The 25,224-nt window shown below is 48.6% G+C and overlaps 1 protein-coding gene across 1 annotated transcript; it reads left to right on the top strand.

Moving 5' to 3' along the window:
• The first annotated feature begins 507 nt into the window (after nt 1-507).
• Nucleotides 508-25,135, top strand: ESCO2 (establishment of sister chromatid cohesion N-acetyltransferase 2). Its single transcript, XM_032682268.1, is given in 15 exon segments — nt 508-843; nt 4,323-4,389; nt 5,431-5,670; nt 5,673-5,941; nt 5,944-6,289; nt 6,786-6,945; nt 7,868-8,026; nt 10,014-10,073; nt 11,950-12,070; nt 14,946-15,077; nt 16,374-16,443; nt 16,446-16,462; nt 17,740-17,883; nt 19,703-19,881; nt 24,732-25,135. Coding segments are annotated over 15 exon segments (2,436 nt in total). The 3' UTR covers nt 24,868-25,135.
• The last annotated feature ends 89 nt before the right edge of the window (nt 25,136-25,224 follow it).

Here is a 25,224-nt window from a genome sequence, read left to right as displayed (position 1 = left end):
GGTCCATGGAACCCTTTTCCTCAAGGAATTCCATCCCTAAACCCCCAGGAAAGGGACGGTGGGAAATTCCAGCTTGTGGGATCAACGGGGAAAAGGGTAAAAAAAAAAACAAAAACCACAGTGAAAGGTTCTCCAGGGGGGTTTTAGTGGGAAAAGGAGGGGAGGGGAAACCAAAAAGGTGATGGATCAAGCCATGGATTTCTGGGTGCTCCAAGGGCTGGATCAAGGATGGGAAAGACCTGGGAGAAACATTCCAGAGCCTGAAGGGGCTCCAGGAGAGCGGGAGAGGGATTTGGGATCAGGGCCTGGAACGACAGGCCAGGGAATGGATCCCAGTGGGAAAGGGGAGATTTGGGGGGGAGATTGGGAAGGGATTCCTGGCTGGGAGGGTGGGGAGGGGCTGGGCTGGAATTCCAGAGAAGCTGTGGCTGCCCTGGATCCTGGGAGTGTCCCGGATTCCTGGAACACCGCTCGGGACAGTGTCAGGTGTCCGGTGGGTGGGACCGGATGAATTCCACGGCCCTTCCCACCCGACCCACTCCGCGCTCCGCAAACCCCCCGCCGCTCCCGCTGCCGCCGGGCCGCCTCACCGCCGGAGGTGAAGTAGAACACCATGGCGGCCGCCGCTGGAGCTCCCGGGGCTCTTCTGGAGCTCCCGGTCCGCCCTTTTCCTCCCGCTCCGGCGCTCCGCCGGCTCCGCCTGACGAGGGGGGGGCTCGAGCCGGGGGGCGTGGCCTCCCTCGGCGCCTGCGCGCGCGCACGCGCGGTGGGGGCGCTGAGGCCGAACGGGGGCTGCGCGTGCGCCAGGGCGCCAAAGGCGCTCCGCGCATGCGCGGGAGGGCGGTGAGGCCGCGGGGGGGGGGGGGATCTGCGCGTGCGCCAGGGCGCCAAAGGGGCGCCGCGCACGCGCGGTGAGGGCGGCGAGGCCGGGAGGGCCCGTCCTTTGCCCTTTCGGTTTGCCTTTTCCCCTTTTTTCCCTTTTCTCCCTTCCCCCCTTCCTCCCCCCCCCTTCATTTATTTACTTTCCATGTCCCTCTTTTTTCCTTCCCTTTTCTTTCCAATTTTTTCTTTTACCGTTTCTCTCCTCTTTCCTTTTTTTCCGCTCAGGTACCCACTTTTCCTTTCCCCTTTTTTCTTCTCTTTTCCTTTCTCTTTACTTAACCCTTTTTCCTTCTCATTTCCCTTCTTTCCCTTTTTTCTCTTTCTTTCCCCCTTTTCTCTTCTGCTTTTTCTTCCCCTTTTTTCTTCTTTTTCCTTTTTTCCCCCTTTTTCCCTTGTCTTTCCCCTTCCTTCTATTCCCTTTCATCTTTCCTTTGTCCTCTTTCCTTTCCTTCCCATCTTTCCCTTTTCCTTTTCACTTCCCCTTTTTACTTTCTCTTTTCCCATTTTCTTCCCTTTCATTTCCGTCCCTACACTTCCTTTCCTTTTGCTTTCCATTTTTCCCATTCCTTTCCTTCCCATTTCCCCTTCTTTCCCTTTTTTCTTGCTCCTTTCCCATTTTCTGCTTTTTCCTTTCCCCTTTTTTTTTTATTTTCCCCTTTCCCCCCTTTTGACTTCTCCGTTTTCCTTTCCTCCTTTTTTCCCCTTCTGTTTTCACTTCTTTTCCCCACTTTTTCCTTCCTTCCCCTATTGTTCCCTTTCCCTTTTTTCCTTTCTCTTTCTTTTTGCCTCCCCTTTTTTCTTTTCCTTCCCCTTTCCCTCTTTTTTCCCCCTTTCCTTTCCCCCTTTCCCTTCTTTCTTCCCCCCTTTACTTTCTCCCTTTTTCGTCTTCCTTTCCGCTGTGTTTCTCTTTCCTTTCCCCCTTTCCCTTTATTTTCCTTTCCCTCCCCTTTTTCCTTCCCCTTTTCCTTGGCTGCCCCATCCCTGGAAGTGTCCAAAGCAGCTTGGATTCCCTTGGAGCACCCTGATCTAGTGGCAGGGGGGCTGAAATGAGATGATCCTTAAAATCCCTTCCCACCCAAACCATCCCATTCCCAAGGTACTGGAATTCTCCTTAATTCCCAAATATCCCCAGGCTGCGGAGCCTCCTCTGCGTGTCCGCGGCCTGAAGACCATTTATCACCAAAACCCTCCTCATTATCACCCCATAACCTCCCATTAACCTCCCAAGCGCCCCTTAATTCAATCCCAACCGTTTTTATTCCCGATTTCCCCTTTGGAATCTCCCGCTCCTCACAGAGCCCGGACTACAACTCCCATCACGCCTCGCGCGTTCCTCGCGGCGGACACCCCGTTCTGCCCTCGCAATGCACGCTGGGGAGTTGTAGTCTTTTAGCACCACCGCCCTCCGTGATGGCTGCGAACAGCGACGGGGCGGGCGCGGCGCGGCGCGCTTCCCCATCCACCAATGAGAGGGGGAGTTTTTCTGATTGAGTGTGGCTCGGCCAATGGGAGCGGGGGAGGCCGGGCGGGCGGGAGAAGCGCGCGCGGGTCGAAGGCGGGAGAGAGCGGCGAGGCGGAGGCGGCGCGGAGGTGACGGGGGGCGGCTCTGAGGGGATCGGGGGGGCTCTGAGGGGGTCCCGAGGGGGTTTGGGGCGGTGGTGAGGCATCCAGGGATCATCGCGCGGGGGTAGGAGGGTGGGGATAGCAGTGCGAGGTCAGGTAGTGGTGTGGGAAGGTGGTTTTTTTGGGGGGGTGGGTTTGGGAAGAACCTGAGGGGAAGGGAAGGTGAAAAAACGGGGGTCTGGGGAGTGTGTGGGGTGGGGTTGGAGACACCCTCCAAGGGCTTTGGGACCCTACAGGGGAGGGCCTGGGGACCCCACAGAGTCACACCCCCCCTTGTGTGGGGAACCCACAGAGACTCCCCTAAAGGGTGTGGAGACCCCACACAGCTCCCCAAGGGTTGGGAACCCCACAGAGACCCCCCAAAGCTTTGGGACCTCACAGGGACCTGCTAAAGGCTCGAAGACCTCACAGAGACACCCCCCAAAAAAAAAATATTTGGGACCCCACAGAGAACCCCCAAAGCTTTGGGGACCCTCAAGGGGTTTGGGATCCCATGAAGGGCCTGAGGACCCACAGAGAACCCCCCAAAGCTTTGGGGACACCCCAAGGGTTTGGGACCCATGAAGGGCCTGAGGACCCCACAGAGAACCCCCCAAAGCTTTGGGGACCCCAAGGGGTTGGGACCCATGAAGGGCTGAGGACCCCACAGAGACCCCCCAAAGCTTTGGGGACCCCCCAAGGGGTTTGGGACCCCATGAAGGGCCTGAGGACCCCACAGAGACCCCCCCCAAAGCTTTGGGGACCCCCCCAAGGGGTTTGGGACCCCATGAAGGGCCTGAGGACCCCACAGAGACCTTCCCTTTGGGTGGGGGCACCACAGAAACCACCTGTAGGGATTTGGGGACCCACAAATAACCCCAAGGGCTGGGGACCCCACAGAGGACCCCCAAGAGTTTGGGGACCCACAAAAATAACCCTCAAGGGCTTGGGGACCCACAGAGACCCCCCTCAAAAGGTGTGGGGACCCACAGAGACCCTTCCCCGTAGGTTAGAGACACCACAGAGATCTCCCAAAGCTTTGGGGACCCCACAGAGAACCCCCCCCAAAAGTTGGGGGGTCCCCCAAAACACCTCAAGGGCTTTGGTACCCACAGCTTTTTGGGACCCACAGCTTTTTTGGGACCCCAAAGCTTGGGAACCCCAAAGAGACCCTTCCAAGGGTTTGGGGACCCCACAGAGACCCCCCTGGAATCTGTTCTATTTCTATTAGATTAAAATACTTATTATTAACAAAATAATGAGCATAATATTTATTATTAACAAATATCAGAATATTTATTCCTCCTGGCTACAGGTTTTTGGGGATTTGGGGGCGTTTCCCAGTTGGGCAAAATTCAGCAGCAGGAAAAAAACTGCTGTCCCAGTAATTCTCCCAGACTGGGAGAGATGGGGCAGAACTGGTTTAGATTTTTGTGTCAAAAAAGGCCAAAAAAATAAAAAAAAAAAAAGGGATTTATGGGATTTGGCTCCGTGGGAAGCAGAGGGGGGGGGAGAAAGCGGAGGGTGAAGAGCTGGGAGGTGGAATCCTGTGGGAATAAAGGAATAAAGGCAGGCTTGTGGGAATTAGTTCTGGGAAGAGGTTTGTGAGAGACAGAGAGGAAAACACACCCTGGATTCCTGGAATTGTTCAGGGGGGGGATTTTGGGATCTGTTTGTGCCTCGGGACCTGGAAGCTGCTCAGCACATCCCGACATTCCACCTTGGCATTCCTGGCCTGCTTCTGTTCCCTGCCTCTCATTCTCTCCTTATTTCCTAACTTGGAGGGGTTTTTTTCCCTGGAATTCTGTCTCAAGCCGTGGGAATTGTGGGTTTTCCAGGTGTCCAGCGAGGCCGAGGCCCCCGGAACCCCCGGAAACGGAGCCGGGGCTCCCCCAGCTGCCAGGGGTGAGTCCAGATCTGGGATCCCAGGGCTTGGTCCCCAGGAAAAGGAGCTTCGTTCTCAGGGAATCATGGAATGGGGGTGGGGGGGAAGGGACTTTAGTGGTGTGATTCCACCCAGCACGGGAAGGGAATCGGGAGAGCGGGAGAGGGATTTGGGATCAGGGCTGGAGGGACAGGACCCAGGGAATGGATCCCAGTGGAAAGGGGAGATTTGGGTGGGATATGGGAAGGGATTCCTGGCTGGGAGGGTGGGGAGGGGCTGGGCTGGAATTCCCAGAGAAGCTGTGGCTGCCCCTGGATCCCTGGGAGTGTCCAAGGCCAGGTTGGATCCCCTGGGATGTTTGGAAGTGTCCCTGCCCATGGAATGGGATGAGCCTTTGGGTCCTTTCCCAGGAAAACCCCTGGCCATGACCAAAGCTCGGTTTAAATCCCAAAGAAGAGCTTGTTCCTCCTTTCACCTCCCACCATCCAAACATTTTCCTCACACTCCTGGAATTCCCTCAAAAAATGCACTGGGGGGGATCAGACCGGGAATGAAGTTGGATCCCTGAATTAGAAGGACAAATTCCGGGAGAAAATGGAAATCCAGAACCCTGGAATTGTTCAGGCCCTTCCTAAGGATGGAAATCCGGAACCCTGGAATTGTTCAGGCCCTTCCTGAAAATTTAATTCCGAAATCCTGGAATTGTTCAGGTCCTTCCTAAAAGTTGTATCATTTTGGGAAGTGGGCTCAGAGGTTGGTTGTGATTTCCTGAGGATTTTTGGGATGCTGAAATGGCTTTTGGGGTGGGATTTTGGTGTGTGGGGGGGGCCACGATTCCCAAAAACTGGGATAAACCATCCCTGAGCTTTCCCAGCCTCACCCCCAGAGGGATCAGGGGTTTTCCAGGAACAAACCCAACCTTATTTCCCCCGGGAAGCGGGATTAAAGCCGTCATTCCCAGCTCCTGGAGCGGCTCCGGGCGGGATGTGACCCCCCCCATTCCCGGATTTTTTTGGTTTTTTCCCGCAGCTCCCCTCGGCCTTCCAGACCCCCGTGAGGAGGAACGGATCCGAGCCTTTCCCCAGGGGCCTTCCCCTCCCAGAAACCCGGGAACAAGTGGTTTGCCTCCCGGATCCCGTGCTCTCCCAGCTCTGGGGACGAGACGAAGGAGAACGAGGGTTTTCCAGTGAAAACGGGGATTCCCAGGAGGTTGGAGATCTCGCTCCAGGCGGAACATCCCGGGAAGTCATCCCTCCAGACCTCCTCCCAGCCCCACGTGCCCGTGGGCTCTTTTTATGGCAAGGGAAGCACTACCTGGACCCCGTGGAGAGGAGGAAGCTCCAGGAGATCCAGGTTTCGGGAGCGAGGAGCGGGGCCGGGAATGTCCCGGCTCCGGGCGGGATGGGGAACAGCGGCGGGAATCGGGGCGGGAATCGGGGCAGGAATCCAAAGCCCAAGGTGGCCAAAACACCCCCCAACCCAACGTGGCCAGAGTGTCCGAAACCGAAGAAAGCCAAGGGAGAGATCCCGGGGGAAAGGCGAGCGCGGAGCGGGAAGCCGGGAATCGCCTCGTCCGGAAAAAGATGGATTCTCCCTTCCGGGTGCTGAGCATGAAGGTGAAACCGGCCCTGAAGCTCCGGCTGGGAGCGGCTTTTTTCGCTGCCGGGAAGAAATCCCACTCCAGGAAAAACCGGGAGACCCCAGGGCTCTCAGGCCCTTCCCAAATCCCCGCCGGAGGACGAGGAGCCGGCGGGAAACGCGGAGCCGGCGGGCGGAGGAGGAACCCCCCGGAGGAGAGGGGGGCGAGGGGAAGGATTCCCGAGCCCCGGGAGGACGGGGAGAGCTCCGGGAATCCGGGAGAGTCGGGACACGGAGGAGAAGCGTCCACAGAAAACTGGGAATGTGTCCCAGAAAACTGGGGTAAGTCCGGGAGTCTGGGAGCTGCTGGGATTAAACCAGCTGCCCCTAATTGCAGGTATCCCTGGATTCTTCCCTCCTGCCTGCCTCGGGAAGGTGTAAAACCGGGATAAACAGCAGGAATTCTCATCCCTCGCTGGCTCTCAGTGCCGGGAAACATTCCAGTGCCTGTGGCTGGAAGGGAAGCTCTCAGCTCTCAGCAGGATCTTTTTTTTCCAAGGAAAACAACTTGTCTCATCCCCCTGTTTGTTGGGGGGTTTTTTTCCCCTGTGGAAAAAAAAGCTGGAGAAGGGATTTTTAAGCTTCCTTTCCCTTCAGTTCTTCGGAGTTGTCAGGAGTGTGGCCGGGTCCGAGCTCCGGGGGGGGGTTAAGGATCCGCGGCCTGGGGGATTTCCTGGGAAACCTCGGCTCCAAACGGGACGGGGAGAAAGGTTTTCCTTGGAAGACTCGGCCCCTCCTGGAGCCGCTCTCGGGTTTTTCCCGGCCCTGCCCTTCCCAGACGGTGAAGTCACGGACCAGACACGGCAAAACTGCTCCCAGACTGGCCTTGATTTCGGGGACTTTTCCGGGATTTCGACACTTGTTTTGCCGGAACGGCCCCGGCCGGGCCTGGAGCTGCTGATCCTGGGCACGGACACGGCTCCGGGGGGTGGGAAAGGGTGCCAGGGATTCCTTCCCAGTGTCCCGTCTCTCCCTGCCCTCTGGCACTGGGATCCATTCCCTGGGGCCTGGCATTCCAGGCCCTGATCCCAAATCCCTCTCCTGCTCTCCTGGAGCCCCTTCAGGCTCTGGAATGTCTCCAAGCTCTCCGGGATCCTTCCCTTCTCCACCTGGCCATTCCAGCTCTCCCAGCCTGGAGCCAGAGCTGCCATTGGATCCATCCCCAGCCCAACTCCTCCCTGGGAAGGAGTTCAGGGAACAAGGGCTTCCCTGGGAATCTCGGGGCTCAGGGCAGGGTCTCCCTTCCCCTTTCCTGCCTTTTCCATCCCCACATTCCATAAAAACCCCTCTGACTGGATTCTGAGTGTCCTTTATCCTGGAATCCCGGGATGGTTTGGGTGGGAAGGGAACTTAAGGACAATCCCATTCCATGATCAGGGACACCTCCCGCTATCCCAGGGAATCCAACCTTTCCTGGACACTCCCAGGGATCCAGGGGCAGCCACAGCTTCTCTGGGAATTCCAGCCCAGCCCCTCCCCACCCTCCCAGCCAGGAATCCCTTCCCAATCTCCCCCCCAATCTCCCTTTCCCACTGGGATCCATTCCCTGGGGCCTCGTTCCAGGCCCTGATCCCAAATCCCTCTCCCGCTCTCCTGGAGCCCCTTCAGGCTCTGGAAGAGGCTCCAAGGGCTCTGGCTCTAAATCCAACCTGGAGCATCCTCCAACTCCATGGAATCGCAGGATCCCAGAATAGTTTGGGATGGGTGGGCCCTTAAATCCCATCCCATTCCATGGGCAGGGACACCTTCCCCTATCCCAGGCTGCTCCAGTCCCCATCCAACCTGCCTGGGACACTCCCAGGGCTGGAGCAGCCACAGCTCCTCTGGGATTTCCTCGGAAAAGACCTTTGGGACCCTCAGATCCAACCGTTGTCCCAACTCGGATCCCGGTTTTCTGTTGTCCCTAAAAGGCCTCGTGCTCTTTTCCAGGGTGCTGATGGGATCAGCTCCTCTCCAGGCTGGGAATCCCGGGATTGTGTCGTCCTCTCCAGCCAATCTCCCCCAGAGGGAGCAAACAGGGTGAGTTGGATCCTTCCTCCGTTCCTGCTTTGATCCGGGAGTTTTCGGGGCTGGGGGAAGACGAGGCAGGAAAATCTTTGGGAATGTCTTCGCCTGCTTTTCCCAGCCCTGGATTCCGTGCTGTCCCACAGTTCAGCTGGGTGATGAATGAAATGATGGGAATTTCATGGATTTGTGTCAGTTTTAATCCCCAGGGGAATTCTTTTCTTCTCCCTCTAACCGCCCATCCCCGGGAAAACTTGGGAAATCACCGTCTCTGAAACCTTTCATTCCATTTTCCCCTTCATTCCTCACTGGATTGTTTCCCTGAATCTTCCTGCTTCCCCTTTTCCATCCAGGCTTTGAGGCATTTGACTCCTTCCTTTATTTTTCCCGGTGGGATGTTCCCAAACAACCCCCCCCCTTGATCCTTATAAACCCCCAATTAGCAGGAAGGGAATTTTTCCTCTATTCCCCCTCCCTAAATTTCCATAGAATTCCTCCACAGTTTCCACCCCCACCCCTCCCTATCCCTGAGTTTTCCCTGGATTGTGGAGTTTTTCCCCCTTTATTCCGAGCTGACCCTTTTTAACACAAGAATGTCTCTAAAATTAAACTTTTTTACCCCCCCCTCTGTGCCAAAAATGATCTCCAAACTCCCACAGTTACACGAACAAAGACGCTCATTATTTTTCCCAGCGGGAATTCCGATGGATAACAACAAGGATTAAATAACTGTCGAGGTGTTATTTGGTTAAATATTGTTTTATCAAGGAAAAAACAACCTTTTGTTCTCCCTGCTGCCTCTTCCAGTGCCAGAGGTTGAATTCCTGGTATTTTCCCCCCCAATTCCCTGCTTTTTTCCATGTTTTCCCTGTTAAAAACAGGCAGCATTCCCAATTCCAGCCTCACCACCTGTGGAATTCCTCCCTCTCTGTGGGATTTTATCCCTCCTTTTGTCCCAACTGGTTCTTTCCTAAACAATTGGAATAAAAGCACATTCAATTCCTTGGAATCCTTGTTTTCCTCTGCCATTCCGGGGGTTTTCCTGGTGTTTCATCCACCTTTCCCTTGGTTTTTTTATTCCCTTTGGATTCCTCGAGTTTCCAGGTCGGGATTTACCCCTGTTTGCCTCTTATCCCACTTTTTTCCTGGCACATCTGCCCTTATTCTGTTCCTTGAAGGAATCAGCAACATTCCTGAGGTTTTTGTCTCCCTTTCCCTTTAATTTTGCTCCACTCGGGAATTTATTCCTCCATTTTTGGAATCTTGTTGCTAAAGTCTCCCCTTTTCCCAGCTCCTTGTCCCGAGGAATGACATTCCCTGTGCTTCCTGCTGTCTCCACTCTGGATCAAATCCTCATTCCCAAAGTTTTCCTGGTGTTATTTCCCTGCTGGGCCCTTTCCCAGGAAGTGTCTTGGCCCCCTAAAATCCCGGATTTCCGGGAAGCTGTTGGGTTTTTATTATTTATTGGGGTTGTCATCACTCTTTTTCCACTGCTGACATTCCCAAGGTATTTTTAGTTGTTCCCTAGAAAACACCCCATGGAATGTTTCTTTTGGAAGCTTTAGAGCCACTCCTCTGCTTCCCTATGTTCCTGTAATTCCTGGGGTCCTTATTTGGGAATCCATCAAAAATAACCATCAAACAACACAAACCCCAAACTTTTTACCCCGGGGCAAAAATATTCCCAATTAATAAATCACCTGCTTTTAATTCCCAAAGTTTTTGCTGAGTTATCCTTGAAACTTGCAGTTTGGAGCTGTAACTTTGCACTTGTTGCTTCCCAGTTTTTCTGGGAAGGGAAGCCTCAGGTCTGGGGCTGTTTGGGCCAAAATTATGGGAAGTGGAGAAACCTCCTGATTAAAAATCTTAATTAATAGCCAAGAAAACGGGAATTCCGGTGGGTTTGGCCACTGGGAAGCCAGGTTGGTGTTGGAATTGCTGTTTCCGTGTGTCCTGCAACGGAAAATGACCCTAAACCACAAAATTCCACTTGTTTTTCCAGCTTTCCCTCCCAAGCCGTGGTGTATCCCATATTCTCTGCAGCCCTGGCCAGCAGGAAGAGGTGAGATCCCGTTCCAGTCTCTAGGAGTGATGGAATCCTTGGGACAGGGGGATGTTTTGATCCCAGGGTGTCCTCATCCCGGGAATGCCACAGCCCTGGGGGGATTTGGGTGGAATCTGGGAATGGTTTGGGTGGGAAGGGACCTCAAAGCTCATCCAGGTCCACCTGGGACAGGGACACTTCCCGCTATCCCAGGGGATCCAGCCTTTCCTTGGACGCTCCCAGGGATCCAGGGGCAGCCACAGCTTCTCTGGGAATTCCAGCCCAGCCCCTCCCCACCCTCCCAGCCAGGAATCCCTTCCAATCTCCCCCCCAAATCTCCCTTTCCACTGGGATCCATTCCCTGGGGCCTGGCATTCCAGGCCCTGAGCCAAATCCCTCTCCCGCTCTCCTGGAGCCCCTTCAGGCTCTGGAATGTTCTCCAAGCTCTCCCGGGATCCTTCCCTTCTCCAGCCTGGCCATTCCCAGCTCTCCAGCCTGGAGCCAGAGCTGCCATTGGATCCATCCCCAGCCCAACTCCTCCCTGGGAAGGAGTTCGGGAACAAGGGGCTTCCCTGGGATCTCGGGGCTCAGGGCAGGGTCTCCCTTCCCCTTTCCCGCCTTTTCCATCCCCACATTCCATAAAAAACCCCTCTGACTGGATTCTGAGTGTCCTTTACCTGAATCCTGGAATGGTTTGGGTGGGAAGGGCCCTAAAGCTCATTCTGGACAGGGACACCTCCCGCTGTCCCAGGGAATCCAACCTTCCTGGGCCCAGGGATCCAGGGGCAGCCACAGCTTCTCTGGGAATTCCATCCAGCCCCTCCCCACCCTCCCAGCCAGGAATCCCTTCCCAATCTCCCCCAAACCTCCCATCCCTCGTCCCAAACCGTTTTGTTCCCAATAAACCCCCTCCCGAGCCGAGTCATTGTGAACATCCAACCAAACGAGTTCCAGTCGCTCCCGAAGGAGCCAAAACAAACATTCCCAAACTCCTGGCTCCCGTTCTCCCGGCTGGTGAAAGGGGTCTGGTTCCAATGTTTGCTTTGCCTCCTCCCGTGGCGCGCGTGGAGCCTGGAAAACATGGAAAATCCCGCGGTTTGCCAGGAACTTCCAAAGCACTTTTGGATTTCCCGTCGTCTCCCGGGAGAGCCGATGAGCTCCAGCTTTTCCGCGGGATGTGCTTTGTGGGAAGTTCTGCTCGGGATCCAGAGCTGTAAAACTGTTTGGTGTTGCTCCGATTAATTCCACACCTTCCATGAGATCGTTGGACTTCAGGGTGCTGCACAACCCCTGTAATTCCACACTTTGGGATTGTTTAAGTTTCCCTTCACAGGGAAGGATTCCTTCCCAAGATCCCATCAACCCTCTGGCAGTGGGAAGCCGTTCCCTCCTTGTCCTGTCATTCCATACCCTCTCCAGCTCTCCTGGAGCCCCTTTGGGCACTGGAAGGGGCTCCAAGGTTTTCCTGGATCCTTCTCTTCTCCAGGTGGGCGTTCCCAGCTCTCCCATTCCTGGATCCACACCTGGTGATTCCAGGTGTTTCCACATCCCTTATCCTTGGCTTTGTCCAGGTATCCCCCATGGATCAGGTATGGGAAGGGACCTCAAAGCTCATCCCATCCCATCCCATGAACTGGGAACCTTCCACTGTTCCATTCATGGATCTCACCCTCTGCTCCTCACTTTGCTATTTATCCCTTCAGTTTGCTGCTGAATTTCCAAAACCTCGGAATTAGGATGGCAAAGGTGCTAAATCCAGAGCTAATTAACTTTTTATCCAGTTACGGCTTTTCCTGGATCCTCCCTCCACAGCTCCTGGAAAGCTTTGCTCTCCCTGAAATGCTCTGGAATCACAACAGTGAACTCTTTTCCCTCCGTTTTCCATGGTTTCCAGGCCGCTGGATGAGATTCCACCTCCATTTGGGAGCAGCCCACCTGGAAAAGTCCCTCACACCTCCCAGAAAAGCAGGAAGGCCAAGGAGCTCTGCAGGCGTTCCGGGGATCAGCTGATCATTGTAAGGATGTGCTGGGTCCTGGGACGGGGAATTTTGGGATTAGGAAACCAGGAATATTCCACGAGGGAATCCCAAAAGGAGCTGTTAGTAGCTGGAAAATCCATTGCTGTGGTTTCCCTGGGATTAACACTCGGAGAATTCAACGGGGATTTATGGAACATAACGTTTAATAAATATCCGGAAGCTCAGCCAAGGCTTTATGGATTCCGAGGATTTGGCCGGATGATTTCCCTTTCCCACGGCTTCCTGTGGGAGCAGAGGGGCTCCAAGCTGGAAATGGGAGCAGGAATCAGGAATGGGCAGCTGGGAGCAACTCCCTCCTGAGAAACACTTTAAATTCAATTTCGTCCCCTTAAAATGAGGGAAAAGGGGTTTTTTGTTCTTCAATTTAAACCCGAAAAATTGGGGGGAAAACAAAAAAGGAGCTCCCACAATTTTAACTCCAAATTGATGGTAAAGGTGGGGGGGGGTTTACTACTGGAACATGCTTTGGCAAAAAAACCATGTTTTTAGGGAGTTTGTGAGGGGATTTGGGGTAAAAATGACAGTTTTGGAGCAGTTGGAGGAAGGCTCTGAGGGGATTTGAGGTAAAAATCAGGGGTTTGGGAACTTTGAGTGGTGATTTGGGGTAAAAGTTGCAATTTTGGTGAGTTTTGGGGTAGTGCGAGGGAATTTGGGGCAAAAGCGTGGGCTTTGATGAGTTTAAGGGGGAATCTGGGGTAAAAGCCACGTTTTTTGAGAGTTTGTGAGGGGATTTCATGTCAAAGTGGTGTTTTGGGGGAGTTTGAGGACGAATTTCAGGTAAAACCCATGTTTTTGGGGAGTCGAAGGGGATTTGGGGCAAAAGTGGTGTTTTTGATGAGTTTGTGAGGGGACTTGGGGTAAAAATGGCAGGTTTGGAGCAGTTGGAGGAAGGCTCCGAGGGGATTTGAGGTAAAACCCAGGTTTTTGGGGACTTTGAGGGGCGATTTGGGGTAAAAGTCGCGTTCTCAGTGAGTTTTAAGAGAGTCTGAGGGAATTTGGGCTGAAAGTGGCATTTTTGGTGAGTTTGAGGGGGAATTTGGGGTAAAATCCTGATTTTAATTCCTTTCAGGGGGTTTGGGGTAACAGTGGTGGGTTGGAGCAGTTTGCGGAAGGATCTGAGGGGTTTTAAGGTAAAACACAGGGTTTTCAGGACTTTGAGGGGTGTATTTGGGGTAAAAGTGGGCATTTTGGTGAGTTTGAGGGGGAATTTGGGGTAAACCCCATGTTTTGAGGAGTTTGGGAGGGGATTTTTGGTAAAAGTGGCGTTTTTGGTGAGTTGAGGGGAATTTGGGTTAAAAGTCCCGATTTAATCCGTTTCAGGCGGTTTGGGTAAAAATAGCAGGTTGGAGGAGTTTGAAGAAGGCTCTGAGGGGATTTGAGGTAAAATACAGGGTTTTGATGACTTTGAGGGGAAATTTGGGATGAACTCACATTTTTCATGAGTTTTGAGGGAGTTTGAGGGGATTTGGGGCAAAAGTGTGGGCTTTGATGAGTTTGAGGAGGAATTTGGGGTAAATGTCACATTTTTGTGGAGTTTGTGAGGGAATTTGGAGTAAAAGTAGCATTTTGGGGAATTTGAGGGGGATTTGGGAGAAAAAGTTCTGATTTTAATAATTTTGGGGGATTTGGGGTAAAATGGCGGGTTTGGAGGAGTTTGAAGAAGGGTCTGAGGGGATTTGAGGTAAAAAATAGGTGTTTGGGGGATTTGAGGCAAAAATGACACTTTTTGAGACTGTGAGTGGATTTGGGGTAAAAGTGTGTGGTGGTTTGAGTTTGAGGGGCAATTTGGGGTAAAAACCACATGTTTGGGAGCCTGAGGGGGAATTTGGTGTAAAAGTGACATTTTTGGGGAGTTAGTGAGGGGATTTGAGGTAAAAAAGGCGGCTCTGGAGTAGTCTGAGAAAGAGTCTGAGGGGATTTGAGGTAAAACAGGTTTTTGGAGACTTTGAGGGGTGATTTGGGGTAAAAAATCACATTTTTTAGAGTTTCTGGGAAGTGTGAGGGGATTTGGGGCAAAGGCGTGGGCTTTGATGAGTTTGAGGGGGAATTTAAGGTAAAAGTGCAATCTTGAGGAGTTTGAGAGGGGATTTGGGGTAAAAGTGGCAGTTTTGGTGACTTTGAGGGGGAATTTGGGGTAAAAGTCCTGATTTTAATCGATTGGAGAGATTTGGGTTAAAAATGGCTAGTTTGGAGGAGTTTGAGGAAGGGTCTGAGGGGATTTGAGATAAAAATTAGGTTTTGGGGGACTTTGAGTGGTGATTTGGGGTAAAAATCACATTTTTAGGGAGGTTTTGGGGAGTGTGGGGGGTTTGTAGTAAAAGTGGCATTATTGGGGAGTTTGAGGGGGAATTTGGGGTAAAGTGGCATTTTTGGGGAGTTTTGTGAGGGGATTTGGGGTAAAAGTGTATTTTTTGGAGGAGCTTGAGGGGAAATTAAGGGTAAAAGTCCAGATTTTAACCTGTTTTGGGGGATTTGGGGGTAAAAATGGTGGGTTTGGAGGAGTTTGAAGAAGGCTGTGAGGGGATTTGAGGTAAAACCAGGGGGTTAGGGAACCCAATAGCTTTCTCTTCCCTCTATTCCCAGGTAAAATGACTTATTTTCAGAGAACCGACCAAAACCCTACAGTTTTCATTTTGTTTTTCTTTTACTTATTATTTTTGTGAGGCTCTTTCCCGTTTTTTCCCTCAGTTGATCTCCCTCCACCCTCGTTCCAAACGCTGCGTTCCCCGGGGGATAATTCCCGTCCCTCCAATTCATCTGGAGGCAAACACTTCCCCCTAGAGCCGACTGTGAGCCTCAGCCCTGAGCCCCAGCGGCTCTGGAATGTTCCCCTGGCTCTCTCTCCCCTCAGGACGCGGGGCAGAAGCACTTTGGAGCCATCGTTTGCAAATCCTGCGGGATGATCTACTCGGCCGCCAGCCCGGAGGACGAGGCCCAGCACATCCAGCACCACGAGAGGTTCCTGGAGGGGCTCAGATACGTGGTGAGGGCACACCTGGCATCAGGATTGGGTGGGATGTGGATCTCCTGAGGGCAGGAATCTCTGCAGAAAGATCTGGACAGGCTGGATCCATGGGAGGGAGGTGGTGTGGGGATCGACGGGTGCCACGTCCTTCACTGGGATCACTTGGATCGACCCCATGGGATGCCCCAAGCTGGCCCAGCACATCCAGCACCACGAGAGGTTCCTGGAGGGGCTCAGATATGTGCTGAGGGCACACCTGGGATCAGGATTGGGTGGGATGTGGATCTCCTGAGGGCAGGAATCTCTGCAGTGGATCTGGACAGGTCTGTGGGAGGGAGGTGGTGTGGGGATCAACCCCATGGAATGCCCCAAGCTGGCACCAGCACATCCAGCACCACGAGAGGTTCCTGGAGGGGCTCAGATATGTGGTGAGGGGATACCTGGATCAGGATTGGGTGGGATGTGGATCTCCTGAGGGCGGGAATCTCTGAGAGGGATCTGGACAGGTTTGTGGGATATGGATCTCCTGAGGGCAGGAATCTCTGCAGTGGGATCTGGACAGGTCTGTGGATATGGGATCTCCTGAGGGCAGGAATCTCTGAGAGGGATCTGGACAGGTCTGTGGGATATGGATCTCCTGAGGGCAGGAATCTCTGCAGTGGGATCTGGACAGGTCTGTGGGATATGGATCTCCTGAGGGCAGGAATCTCTGAGAGGGATCTGGACAGGTCTGTGGGATATGGATCTCCTGAGGGCAGGAATCTCTGCAGTGGGATCTGGACAGGCAGGATCCCCATGGTGTGGGGATTGACGAGTGCACGTCCTTCACTTGGATTGCTTGGATTGACCCCATGGAAGGCCCCAAGCTGGGGAAAGGAGTGGCTGGAAAGCTGCCTGGTGGGGAAGAAAAGGCTGGGAAAAATTCCTTCATGGAAAGGGTTCTCCAGCCCTGGGATGGGGGGGTGGAGTCCCCATCCCTGGAGGGATCTGAAATCCCCGTGGATGTGGCACTTGGGGACACGGACCAATGAAGGCCCTGGAAGTGATGGAGAATTGTTGGACTCCATGTTCCCCAAGGGCTTTTCCAGCCTGGAATATCCACGATTCCCTATCCAGGTACAGCCAGGCAAACATTTGTATCCAGAGGGGAGGTTGAAGTGCAGTTTGGGTTGTTTGGGTGATGGATGGGATGTGACTTAATTCCCGAAAGCTGGAGCGGTTTGTGTTCCAGCAGCCTCTGCCAGAGGCCTCCCTGAATCACTTCCTCCCTCCTCCCTTGTTTGTTTGGGATGTTTTTCCCCCTCTCCCTGGCAGGGCTGGAAGAAGGAGCGAGTTGTGGCGGAGTTCTGGGATGGGAAGATCGTGCTGATCCTTCCGTCTGACCCCAATACGCCGTCAAGAAGGTACACGAGTGTTTGTTTTGGGATTCCTCCTGGACATGAGCTCTGTGCTGGCTCAGATCCCCAACCCCTCCCTGCGGGGTGGTGCCAGGGCACAGGGAGAGCTCAGGGGGGCTGGGGTGGGAATTTGGGGGGGGTTGAACCTTCATCGTGACACATCCTCACCCTCCTCCCTGTCCCAGCACAGCCTGATCCTTCCTGTCCCAACACAGCCTGATCCCAACACAGCCTGATCCCAACACAGCCTGATCCCAACACAGCCTGATCCCAGCACAGCCTGATCCCAACACAGCCTGATCCCAACACAGCCTGATCCCAACACAGCCTGATCCCTCTTTTCCCAGCACAGCCTGATCCCTCCTGTCCCAACACAGCCTGATCCCAACAGTGCCTCATCCCAAAACAGCCTGATCCCTCTTTTCCCAGCACAGCCTGATCCTTCCTGTCCCAACAGTGCCTGATCCCTGTTTTCCCAACACAGCCTGATCTCAACACAGCCTGATCCCTCCTGTCCCAACAGTGCCTGATCCCAGCACAGCCTGATCCCAACACAACCTGATCCCTCTTTTCCAGCACAGCCTGATCCCAACACAACCTGATCCCAACACAACCTGATCCCAGCACAGCCTGATCCCAGCACAGCCTGATCCCAGCACAGCCTGATCCCAGCACAACCTGATCCCTCCTGTCCCAACACAGCCTGATCCCAGCACAGCCTGATCCCAATGCAGCCTGATCCCAATGCAGCCTGATCCCTCCTGTCCCAACAGAGCCTGATCCCAACAGAGCCTGATCCCAGCACAGCCTGATCCCAGTAGAGCTGATCCCAGCACAGCCTGATCCCAATGCAGCCTGATCCCTCTTTTCCTGACGCAGCCTGATCGCACCACAGTCTGATCCCAACACAGCCTGATCCCATCACACCTGATCCTCCTGTCCCAACACATCCCAGTCCTTCTTTTCCCAGCACAGCCTGATCCCAACACAGCCTGATCCCATCACACCCTGATCCCTCCTGTCCCAACACATCCCAATCCTTCTTTTCCCAGCACAGCTCGATCCCGACACAACCTTATCCCTCTTTTCCTGTAGCTCTCTGATCCCAGCACAGCCCGATCCCGGGTGTCCAAACACACCCCAATCCAATCCTCCCCATCCACGCACTGGGCGTGGGCTCTTCCCGACCCCGCGGAACCTCGGGATAATTCCCGGGCAGGATCCCCCTTTTCCTGCCGGCATTCCCGCCCTTTGATTCCCGGCCCCGCTGCCGTGTTTTCCAGGCGGAGGAGGTGCGGGAGATCGTGGACAACGAGCTGGGATTCCAGCAGGTGTCCCTGGGCTGCCCGGCCCAGAGCAGGACCTACCTGTTCGTGTGCGACGGGAGGATGGTCGTGGGCTGTCTGCTGGCCGAGCCCATCAAACAGGCACGTCTTCAGTACTAATTAATTACTAATTAATTACTAATTAACCCCAATTACCTGTTCGTGGGCTGTCTGCTGGCCGAGCCCATCAAACAGGCACGTCTTCAGTACTAATTAATTCCTAATTAACCCCAATTACCTGTTCGTGGGCTGTCTGCTGGCCAAGCCCATCAAACAGGCACGTCTTCAGTACTAATTAATTACTAATTAATTACTAATTAACCCCAATTACCTGTTCGTGGGCTGTCTGCTGGCCGAGCCCATCAAACAGGCACGTCTTCAGTACTAATTAATTACTAATTAATTACTAATTAACCCCAATTACCTGTTCGTGGGCTGTCTGCTGGCCGAGCCCATCAAACAGGCACGTCTTAATTACTAATTAACCCCAATTAATTAACCCTAATTACCTATTCGTGTAAATCAGGAAATCACAGTCCCAAAAGTCATCAGGAAATCGCAAATAACCTCTGAACTTCTTCCCAGAATAGGGCCTGGACAATTCCAGGGTTCTGGATTTCCATCCTTAGGAAGGGCCTGGACAATTCCAGGGTTCTGGAATTACATTTTCAGGAAGGGCCTGAACAATTCCAGGATTTTGGAATTACATTTTTAGGAAGGGCCTGGACAATTCCAGGGTTCTGGATTTCCATCCTTAGGAAGGGCCTGAACAATTCCAGGGTTCTGGATTTCCATTTTCTCCCGGGAATTTGTCCTTCTAATTCAGGGATCCAACTTCATTCCCGGTCTGATCCCCCCCAGTGCATTTTTTGAGGGGAATTCCAGGAGAGTGAGGAAAATGTTTGGATGGTGGGAGGTGAAAGAAGGAGGAACAAAGCTCTTCTTGGGGATTTCAACTGAGCCTTTGGTCATGGCCAGGGGTTTTCCTGGGAAAGGACCCAAAGGATCATCCCATTCCATGTTCAGGGACACCTCCCAACATCCCAGGGATCCAAGCCCCGTCCAACCCGGCCTGGGACACTTGTCTGCTGGGAAAGAGGGAAATCCACGTTGGAGTGATCCCAACCAGCACCTCCCATCCCTGGGAGTGTCCCAGGCCAGGTTGGGCAGGGTGGGATGGGATCCCATGGAATGGGGTCAGGTTTAAGGGCCCTTCCCACCCAAACCAGTCTGGGATTCCGGGATAAAGGACACTCCGTTTAGGATCTGTTTGGTGTGATTTTTATGGAATGTGGGGAGGGAAAAGGCAGGAAAGGGGAAGGGAGACCCTTTCCTGAGTAACCTGGGAAAGCGGGAGATGTCCCTGGACATGGAATGGGATGAGATTTAAGGTTCCTTCCCACCCAAACCATTCCAGGATAAAGGACACTCAGAATCCAGTCAGAGGGGTTTTTATGGAATGTGGGGATGGAAAAGGCAGGAAAGGGGAAGGGAGACCCTGCCCTGAGCCCCGAGATTCCCAGGGAAGCCCCTTGTTCCCTGAACTCCTTCCCAGGGAGGAGTTGGGCTGGGGATGGATCCAATGGCAGCTCTGGCTCCAGGCTGGGAGAGCTGGGAATGGCCAGGCTGGAGAAGGGAAGGATCCCGGGAGAGCTTGGAGCACATTCCAGAGCCTGAAGGGGCTCCAGGAGAGTGGGAGAGGGATTTGGGATCAGGGCCTGGAATGCCAGGCCCCAGGGAATGGATCCCAGTGGGAAAGGGGAGATTTGGGGGGGAGATTGGGAAGGGATTCCTGGCTGGGAGGGTGGGGAGGGGCTGGGCTGGAATTCCCAGAGAAGCTGTGGCTGCCCCTGGATTTTTGGGACTATCCCGGGCCGGGTTGGCTGGGGTGCGTCCCCTCTGATCCCGGTGTTTCCCGCAGGCGTTCCGGGTGCTGTCGGATCCGTCGCCGTGTCCCAGCCCGGATTCCCAGCCGGGAATTGCCCGGGCCTGGCGCTGCTCTGCGGATCCGGAGCCGGCCGTGTGCGGGATCAGCCGGATCTGGGTGTTGGGAACGCGGCGCCGCTGCGGCGTCGCCCGGCGCCTGCTGGACACGCTCAGGTGGGACCATCCCGCCGGGAATTCCGGGCGGGAAAAGCGGGATCTGGGGCGCTCCGGAGGGGTTCTGGGAAGGGATCCGTGTGGGGAGTTGAGCCTGGAATTCCCAGGTGGATTCCTGTCTGTGCGTGTGGAATATTTAGGGGATAATTTTTGTTTCAAATCTGAAACGGTTTTGGTTCGAATCGTTCATATTTTAGTTTAAAAATCAATGTGTTTTTTTTGAAATTATTAATGTTTTGATTTGACCTCAATATTTTGATTTATAGTCATTAATATTTTAACTTAAAAATCAATATTATTTGAAATAATATTTTTATTTAAATCAGTATTTTTATTTATAGTCATTCATATTTTAATTTCAAATCAATATTATTTGAAATCATTAATATTTTTATTTAGAATCAATATTTTATTTGTAGTCATTAATATTTTAATTTAGAATCAATATTATTTCAAATCATTAATATTTTTATTTAGAATTAATATTTTTATTTATAATTAATAATATTTTCATTTCAAATCAATATCATTTGAAATCATTAATACTTTATTTTAAAAATCAATATTTTCATTTCAAATCATTAATATTTTGATTTAAACTCAATATTTTTATTTATAATTAATAATATTTTAATTTAAAATCAATATCATTTGAAATTATTAATATTTTTATTTAGAATCAGTATTTTTACTTATAGTCATTCATATTTTAATTTCAAATCAATATTATTTGAAATCATTAATATTTTATTTAGAATCAGTATTTTTATTTATAGTCATTCATATTTTAATTTCAAGTCAATATTATTTCAAATCTTTAATATTTTTATTTAGAATCAATGTTTTTATTTATAGTCATTCATATTTTAATTTAAAATCAATATTATTTCAAATCATTAATATTTTTATTTAGAATCAGTATTTTTATTTATAGTCATTCATATTTTAATTTCAAATCAATATCATTTCAAAATCATTAATATTTTATTTCAAATCAATATTTTTAGTTATAGTCATTCATATTTTCATTTCAAATCAGTATTTTTATTTGAAATCATTAATATTTTTATTTGAAATAATTTTATCTATAATTATTAATATACTGATTTAAAATCAGTATTTTACTTATAATCATTAATATTTTATTTCAAATCAACATTTTTATTTATAATTATTAAAATTTTTCTTCCAAATCGCTCTTTATATTTCAAATAATTAATATTTTTATTTTAAATCAATGTTTTCAGTTATAATTATTAATATTTCCACTTCAATCAGTATTTTTATTTTAAATCAATATTTTTACTTCAAATAATTTTTATTTCAAATCGGTCTTTTTATTTATAATTATTAATATTTTTAATTCAAATCAATATTTTTATTTCAAATAACTTTTATTTAGAATCTCTAATATTTTCCTTTAAAACCATTCATATTTTTATTTAGAATCTCTAACACTTTTTCCATTGATATTTTCCTTAAAAATCTGGACTATTCCTATTTAAAATCTTTAACACTTTCACTTCGAATCATTAATATTTTTATTTCAAATAATTTTTTGATTTGAAATCAATTTTTTTATTTACAATTCTTATTTTTTTTATTTCAAATCAATATTTTTACTTCAAATCCTTAATACTTTTATGTCAAACCAATATTTGTATTTCAAATAACTTTTATTTAGAATCTGTAATATTTTCCTTTAAAACCATTCATATTTTTATTTAGAATCTCTAATTTTTTTCCATTAATGCTTTTATTAAAAATCTGGACTATTTCTATTTAAAATCTTTAACACCTTCACTTCAAATGATCAATATTTTTACTTCAAATGATCAATATTTTTATTTCAAATAATTTTTATTTAGAATCTCTAGTATTTTTATTAAAAATCTGGACTATTTCTGTTTAAAATCTTTAATGCTTTCATTTCAAATCATTAATATTTTTATTTCAAATAATTTTTATTTAAAATCTCTAATATTTTTCCCTTAATATTTTTATTAAAAATCTGGACTATATATAAAATCTTTAATATTTTTTCACCTCAAATTATGAATACTTTAATTTAAAATCAATAATTCTTTATTTAAAATCAATATTTGTATTTGAAATTCATAATTTTTTCATTTCAAAACTGTTTTTCTTTAAAATCATCAACAGTTTTTTTAGAACCTCTAATTTTTTTAAACTCATATTTTCATTAAAAAAATCTGGACCATTTTTATTTCAGATCTTTCATATTTTCACTTCGAATCATTAATATTTTATTTAAAATAATTTTTAAATTCAGACTCTCTAATATTTTTACTTACAATCTTTAACATTTTATTTAGAATATATAATGTTTTACACTTCTATTTTTATAAAATCTTGGCTATTTGTATTTAAAATCTTTATTATTTTCACTTCAAATCATTAATATTTTCATTTCAAAGCAGTATTTTTATTTCAAATCCTTAATATTTTTTGCACTGTAATATTTTCATTAAAAATCTGGACCATTTTAATTTAAAATATTAAATATTTTCACTTCAAACCATCAATATATTTCTTATAAATACCTTTAATTTTGAATATTTAACATTTTTATTGACAAACCTTTAATATTTTCACTTCAAACCATTCATATTTTTATTTAAAATCTGGACTATTTCCATTTAAAACCTTTAATATTTTCACTTCAAACAATTGATATTTTTATTTCAAATCGATATTTTGATTTCAAACCATCAAGATTTTTATTTAGAACCTCTAATGTTTTTTACACTCTAATATTTTTATTAAAACTCTGGACCGGTTTTATTTAAAATCTGTAATATTTTCACTTCAAATCATTAATATTTTTATTTCAAATCAGTATTTTTATTTCAAGTCATTAATATTTTTTACACTGCAATATTTTCATTAAAATTCTGGGCCATTTTTATTCAAAATCTTTAATATTTTCACTTCAAATCATTCATATTTTTATTTAAAATTATTTTAACATTTAAAATCTCTAATATTTTTCTTTAAAATCATCAATATTTTTATTTAGAACCTCTAATATTTTTTTACACTGATATTTTTATGAAAAATCTGGACTGTTTTTATTTTACATATTTAATATTTTCCCTTCACATCATTAATATTTTTAGTTCAAATCGATATTTTTATTTTAATTCATTCATATTTTCATTTAGAATCTAATATATTTACCTTACTATTTTTATTAAAACCCTGGACTATTTTTATTTAAAATCTTTAACATTTTCACTTCAAACAATGTTTTTATTTAAAATCAACGTTTTTCTTTAAAATAATTAATATTTTTATTTGAAATCATTAACATTTTTATTTAGAATCTCTAATATATTTTAAATTAATTTTTTTATTAAAAATCTGGGCCATTTTCACTTAAAATCTTAAATATTTTCGATTCAAATCATCAGGATTTTTATTTAAAATATTTTTTTAATTTAGAAGCTCTAATGATTTATTATTATTAATAAATCTGTTCTCATGCAAAATCAGGAATAATTTTATTTAGAATCCCTGCTGGTTTTATTTCAGTTTATATCTGTTTTTGTTCCAATTTATATGAAATATTAAAGATTTTATACAAAATATTGTTTTATATTGGTTTCAACATATATTTCTATATAATAGGGAAAATATAATATTACGTATTGGACATTTTATAGGAATTATAATATAAAATATATTATTTAAAATATTTATGTTATTTAAATAATATATTCTTTTATACATTTATATAGAACTTGGAGAGTCTAAATAAAAATCCTGCATTTCAGGATAACCCATCCCAGCTTTTCCCTCCCATCCCAGTTTTCCATCCCAATTTTCCTCTCCCATCCCAGTTTTCTCTCCCATCCCTGGGCTGTATTTCGGGATAACCCATCCCACTTTTTCCCTCCCATCCCAGTTTTCCTCTCCCATCCCCGTTTTCCTCTCCCATCCCAGTTTTCCTCTCCCATCCCCATTTTCCTCTCCCATCCCAGTTTTCCTCTCCCATCCCAGTTTTCCTCTCCCATCCCAGTTTTCCTCTCCCATCCCAGTTTTCCTCTCCCATCCCCATTTCCCTCTCCCATCCCAGTTTCCTTTTCCCAACCCAGTTTTCCTTTCCCATCCCAGTTTCCCTTTCCCATCCCAGTACTTCCCTCCCATCCCAGTTTTCCTCTCCCATCCCAGTTTTCCTCTCCCATCCCAGTTTCTCCCTCCCATCCCCATTTCCCTCTCCCATCCCAGTTTTCCTCTCCCATCCCCATTTTCCTCTCCCATCCCAGTTTCCTTTTCCCAACCCAGTTTTCCTTTCCCATCCCAGTTTCCCTTTCCCATCCCAGTACTTCCCTCCCATCCCAGTTTTCCTCTCCCATCCCAGTTTCTCCCTTCCATCCCAGTTTTCATCCCTCATCCCAGTTTTCCTCTCCCATCCCCGTTTTCCTCTCCCCTCTCCTCCTCTCCCATCCCATCCCATCCCATATTTATCCCATCCCATCCCATCCCATCCCATCCCATCCCATCCCATCCCATCCATCCCATCCCATCCCATCCCATCCCATCCCATCCCATCCCATCCCATACCATACCATCCCATCCCCTCCCATCCCATCCCATCCATCCCATCCCATCCCATCATCCCATCCCATCCCATCCATCCCATCCCATCCCATCCCATCCCATCCCATCCCATCCCATCCCATCCATCCCCTCACATCCCATCCCATCCCATCCCATTCCCATCTTTATCCCATCCCATCCCATCCCATCCCATCCCATCCCATCCCATCCCATCCCATCCCCTCCCATCATTCCCAGCTCACCCCTCCCTGTGTTCTCTCTTCCAGGAGCACATTCCTGTTCGGCACCGTGCTGAGTTCCCGGGAAATCGCCTTTTCCGACCCCACTCCCCACGGGAAGCTCTTGGCCACCAGCTACTGCCAGACCCCCAACTTCCTGGTCTACAACTTCTCCTCCAAGTAGGCCCGGCTTGGTTAAGCCCAGCTGGAGTTCATCCCTGTCTTTAGTTCCTGCTGAGCTCCGGGACATTCCCGGCGTTCCCAGAATTCCCGGCGTTCCCAGAATTCCCACGAACGTCACTTTGTGTACAGAGTGGAGCAGACTGGAGTGGAAACCTCCGGAATTCCCCCCGGGGTTTGTGCCGGAGCTTTGGCCGGTCCGGGAGGGGATTTTAGGGCAAATAAGTTAATTTTTTGGGGGGAGTTTGGGATAATTTTGGGGGGAGTTTGGGATTAATATAAACGTTGTTTGCTCTTCTTGTGGCCCTGGAGCCTTTCCCTGGGGTTTTCCAGCTGCTCTCCCAGAGGGATTTGCGCTGGG

Source organism: Chiroxiphia lanceolata, chromosome 3, assembly GCF_009829145.1.
Source record: "Chiroxiphia lanceolata isolate bChiLan1 chromosome 3, bChiLan1.pri, whole genome shotgun sequence".
Classification (NCBI taxonomy): Eukaryota; Metazoa; Chordata; class Aves; order Passeriformes; family Pipridae; genus Chiroxiphia; species Chiroxiphia lanceolata.
This window is presented reverse-complemented; position numbering and strand designations above follow the sequence as displayed.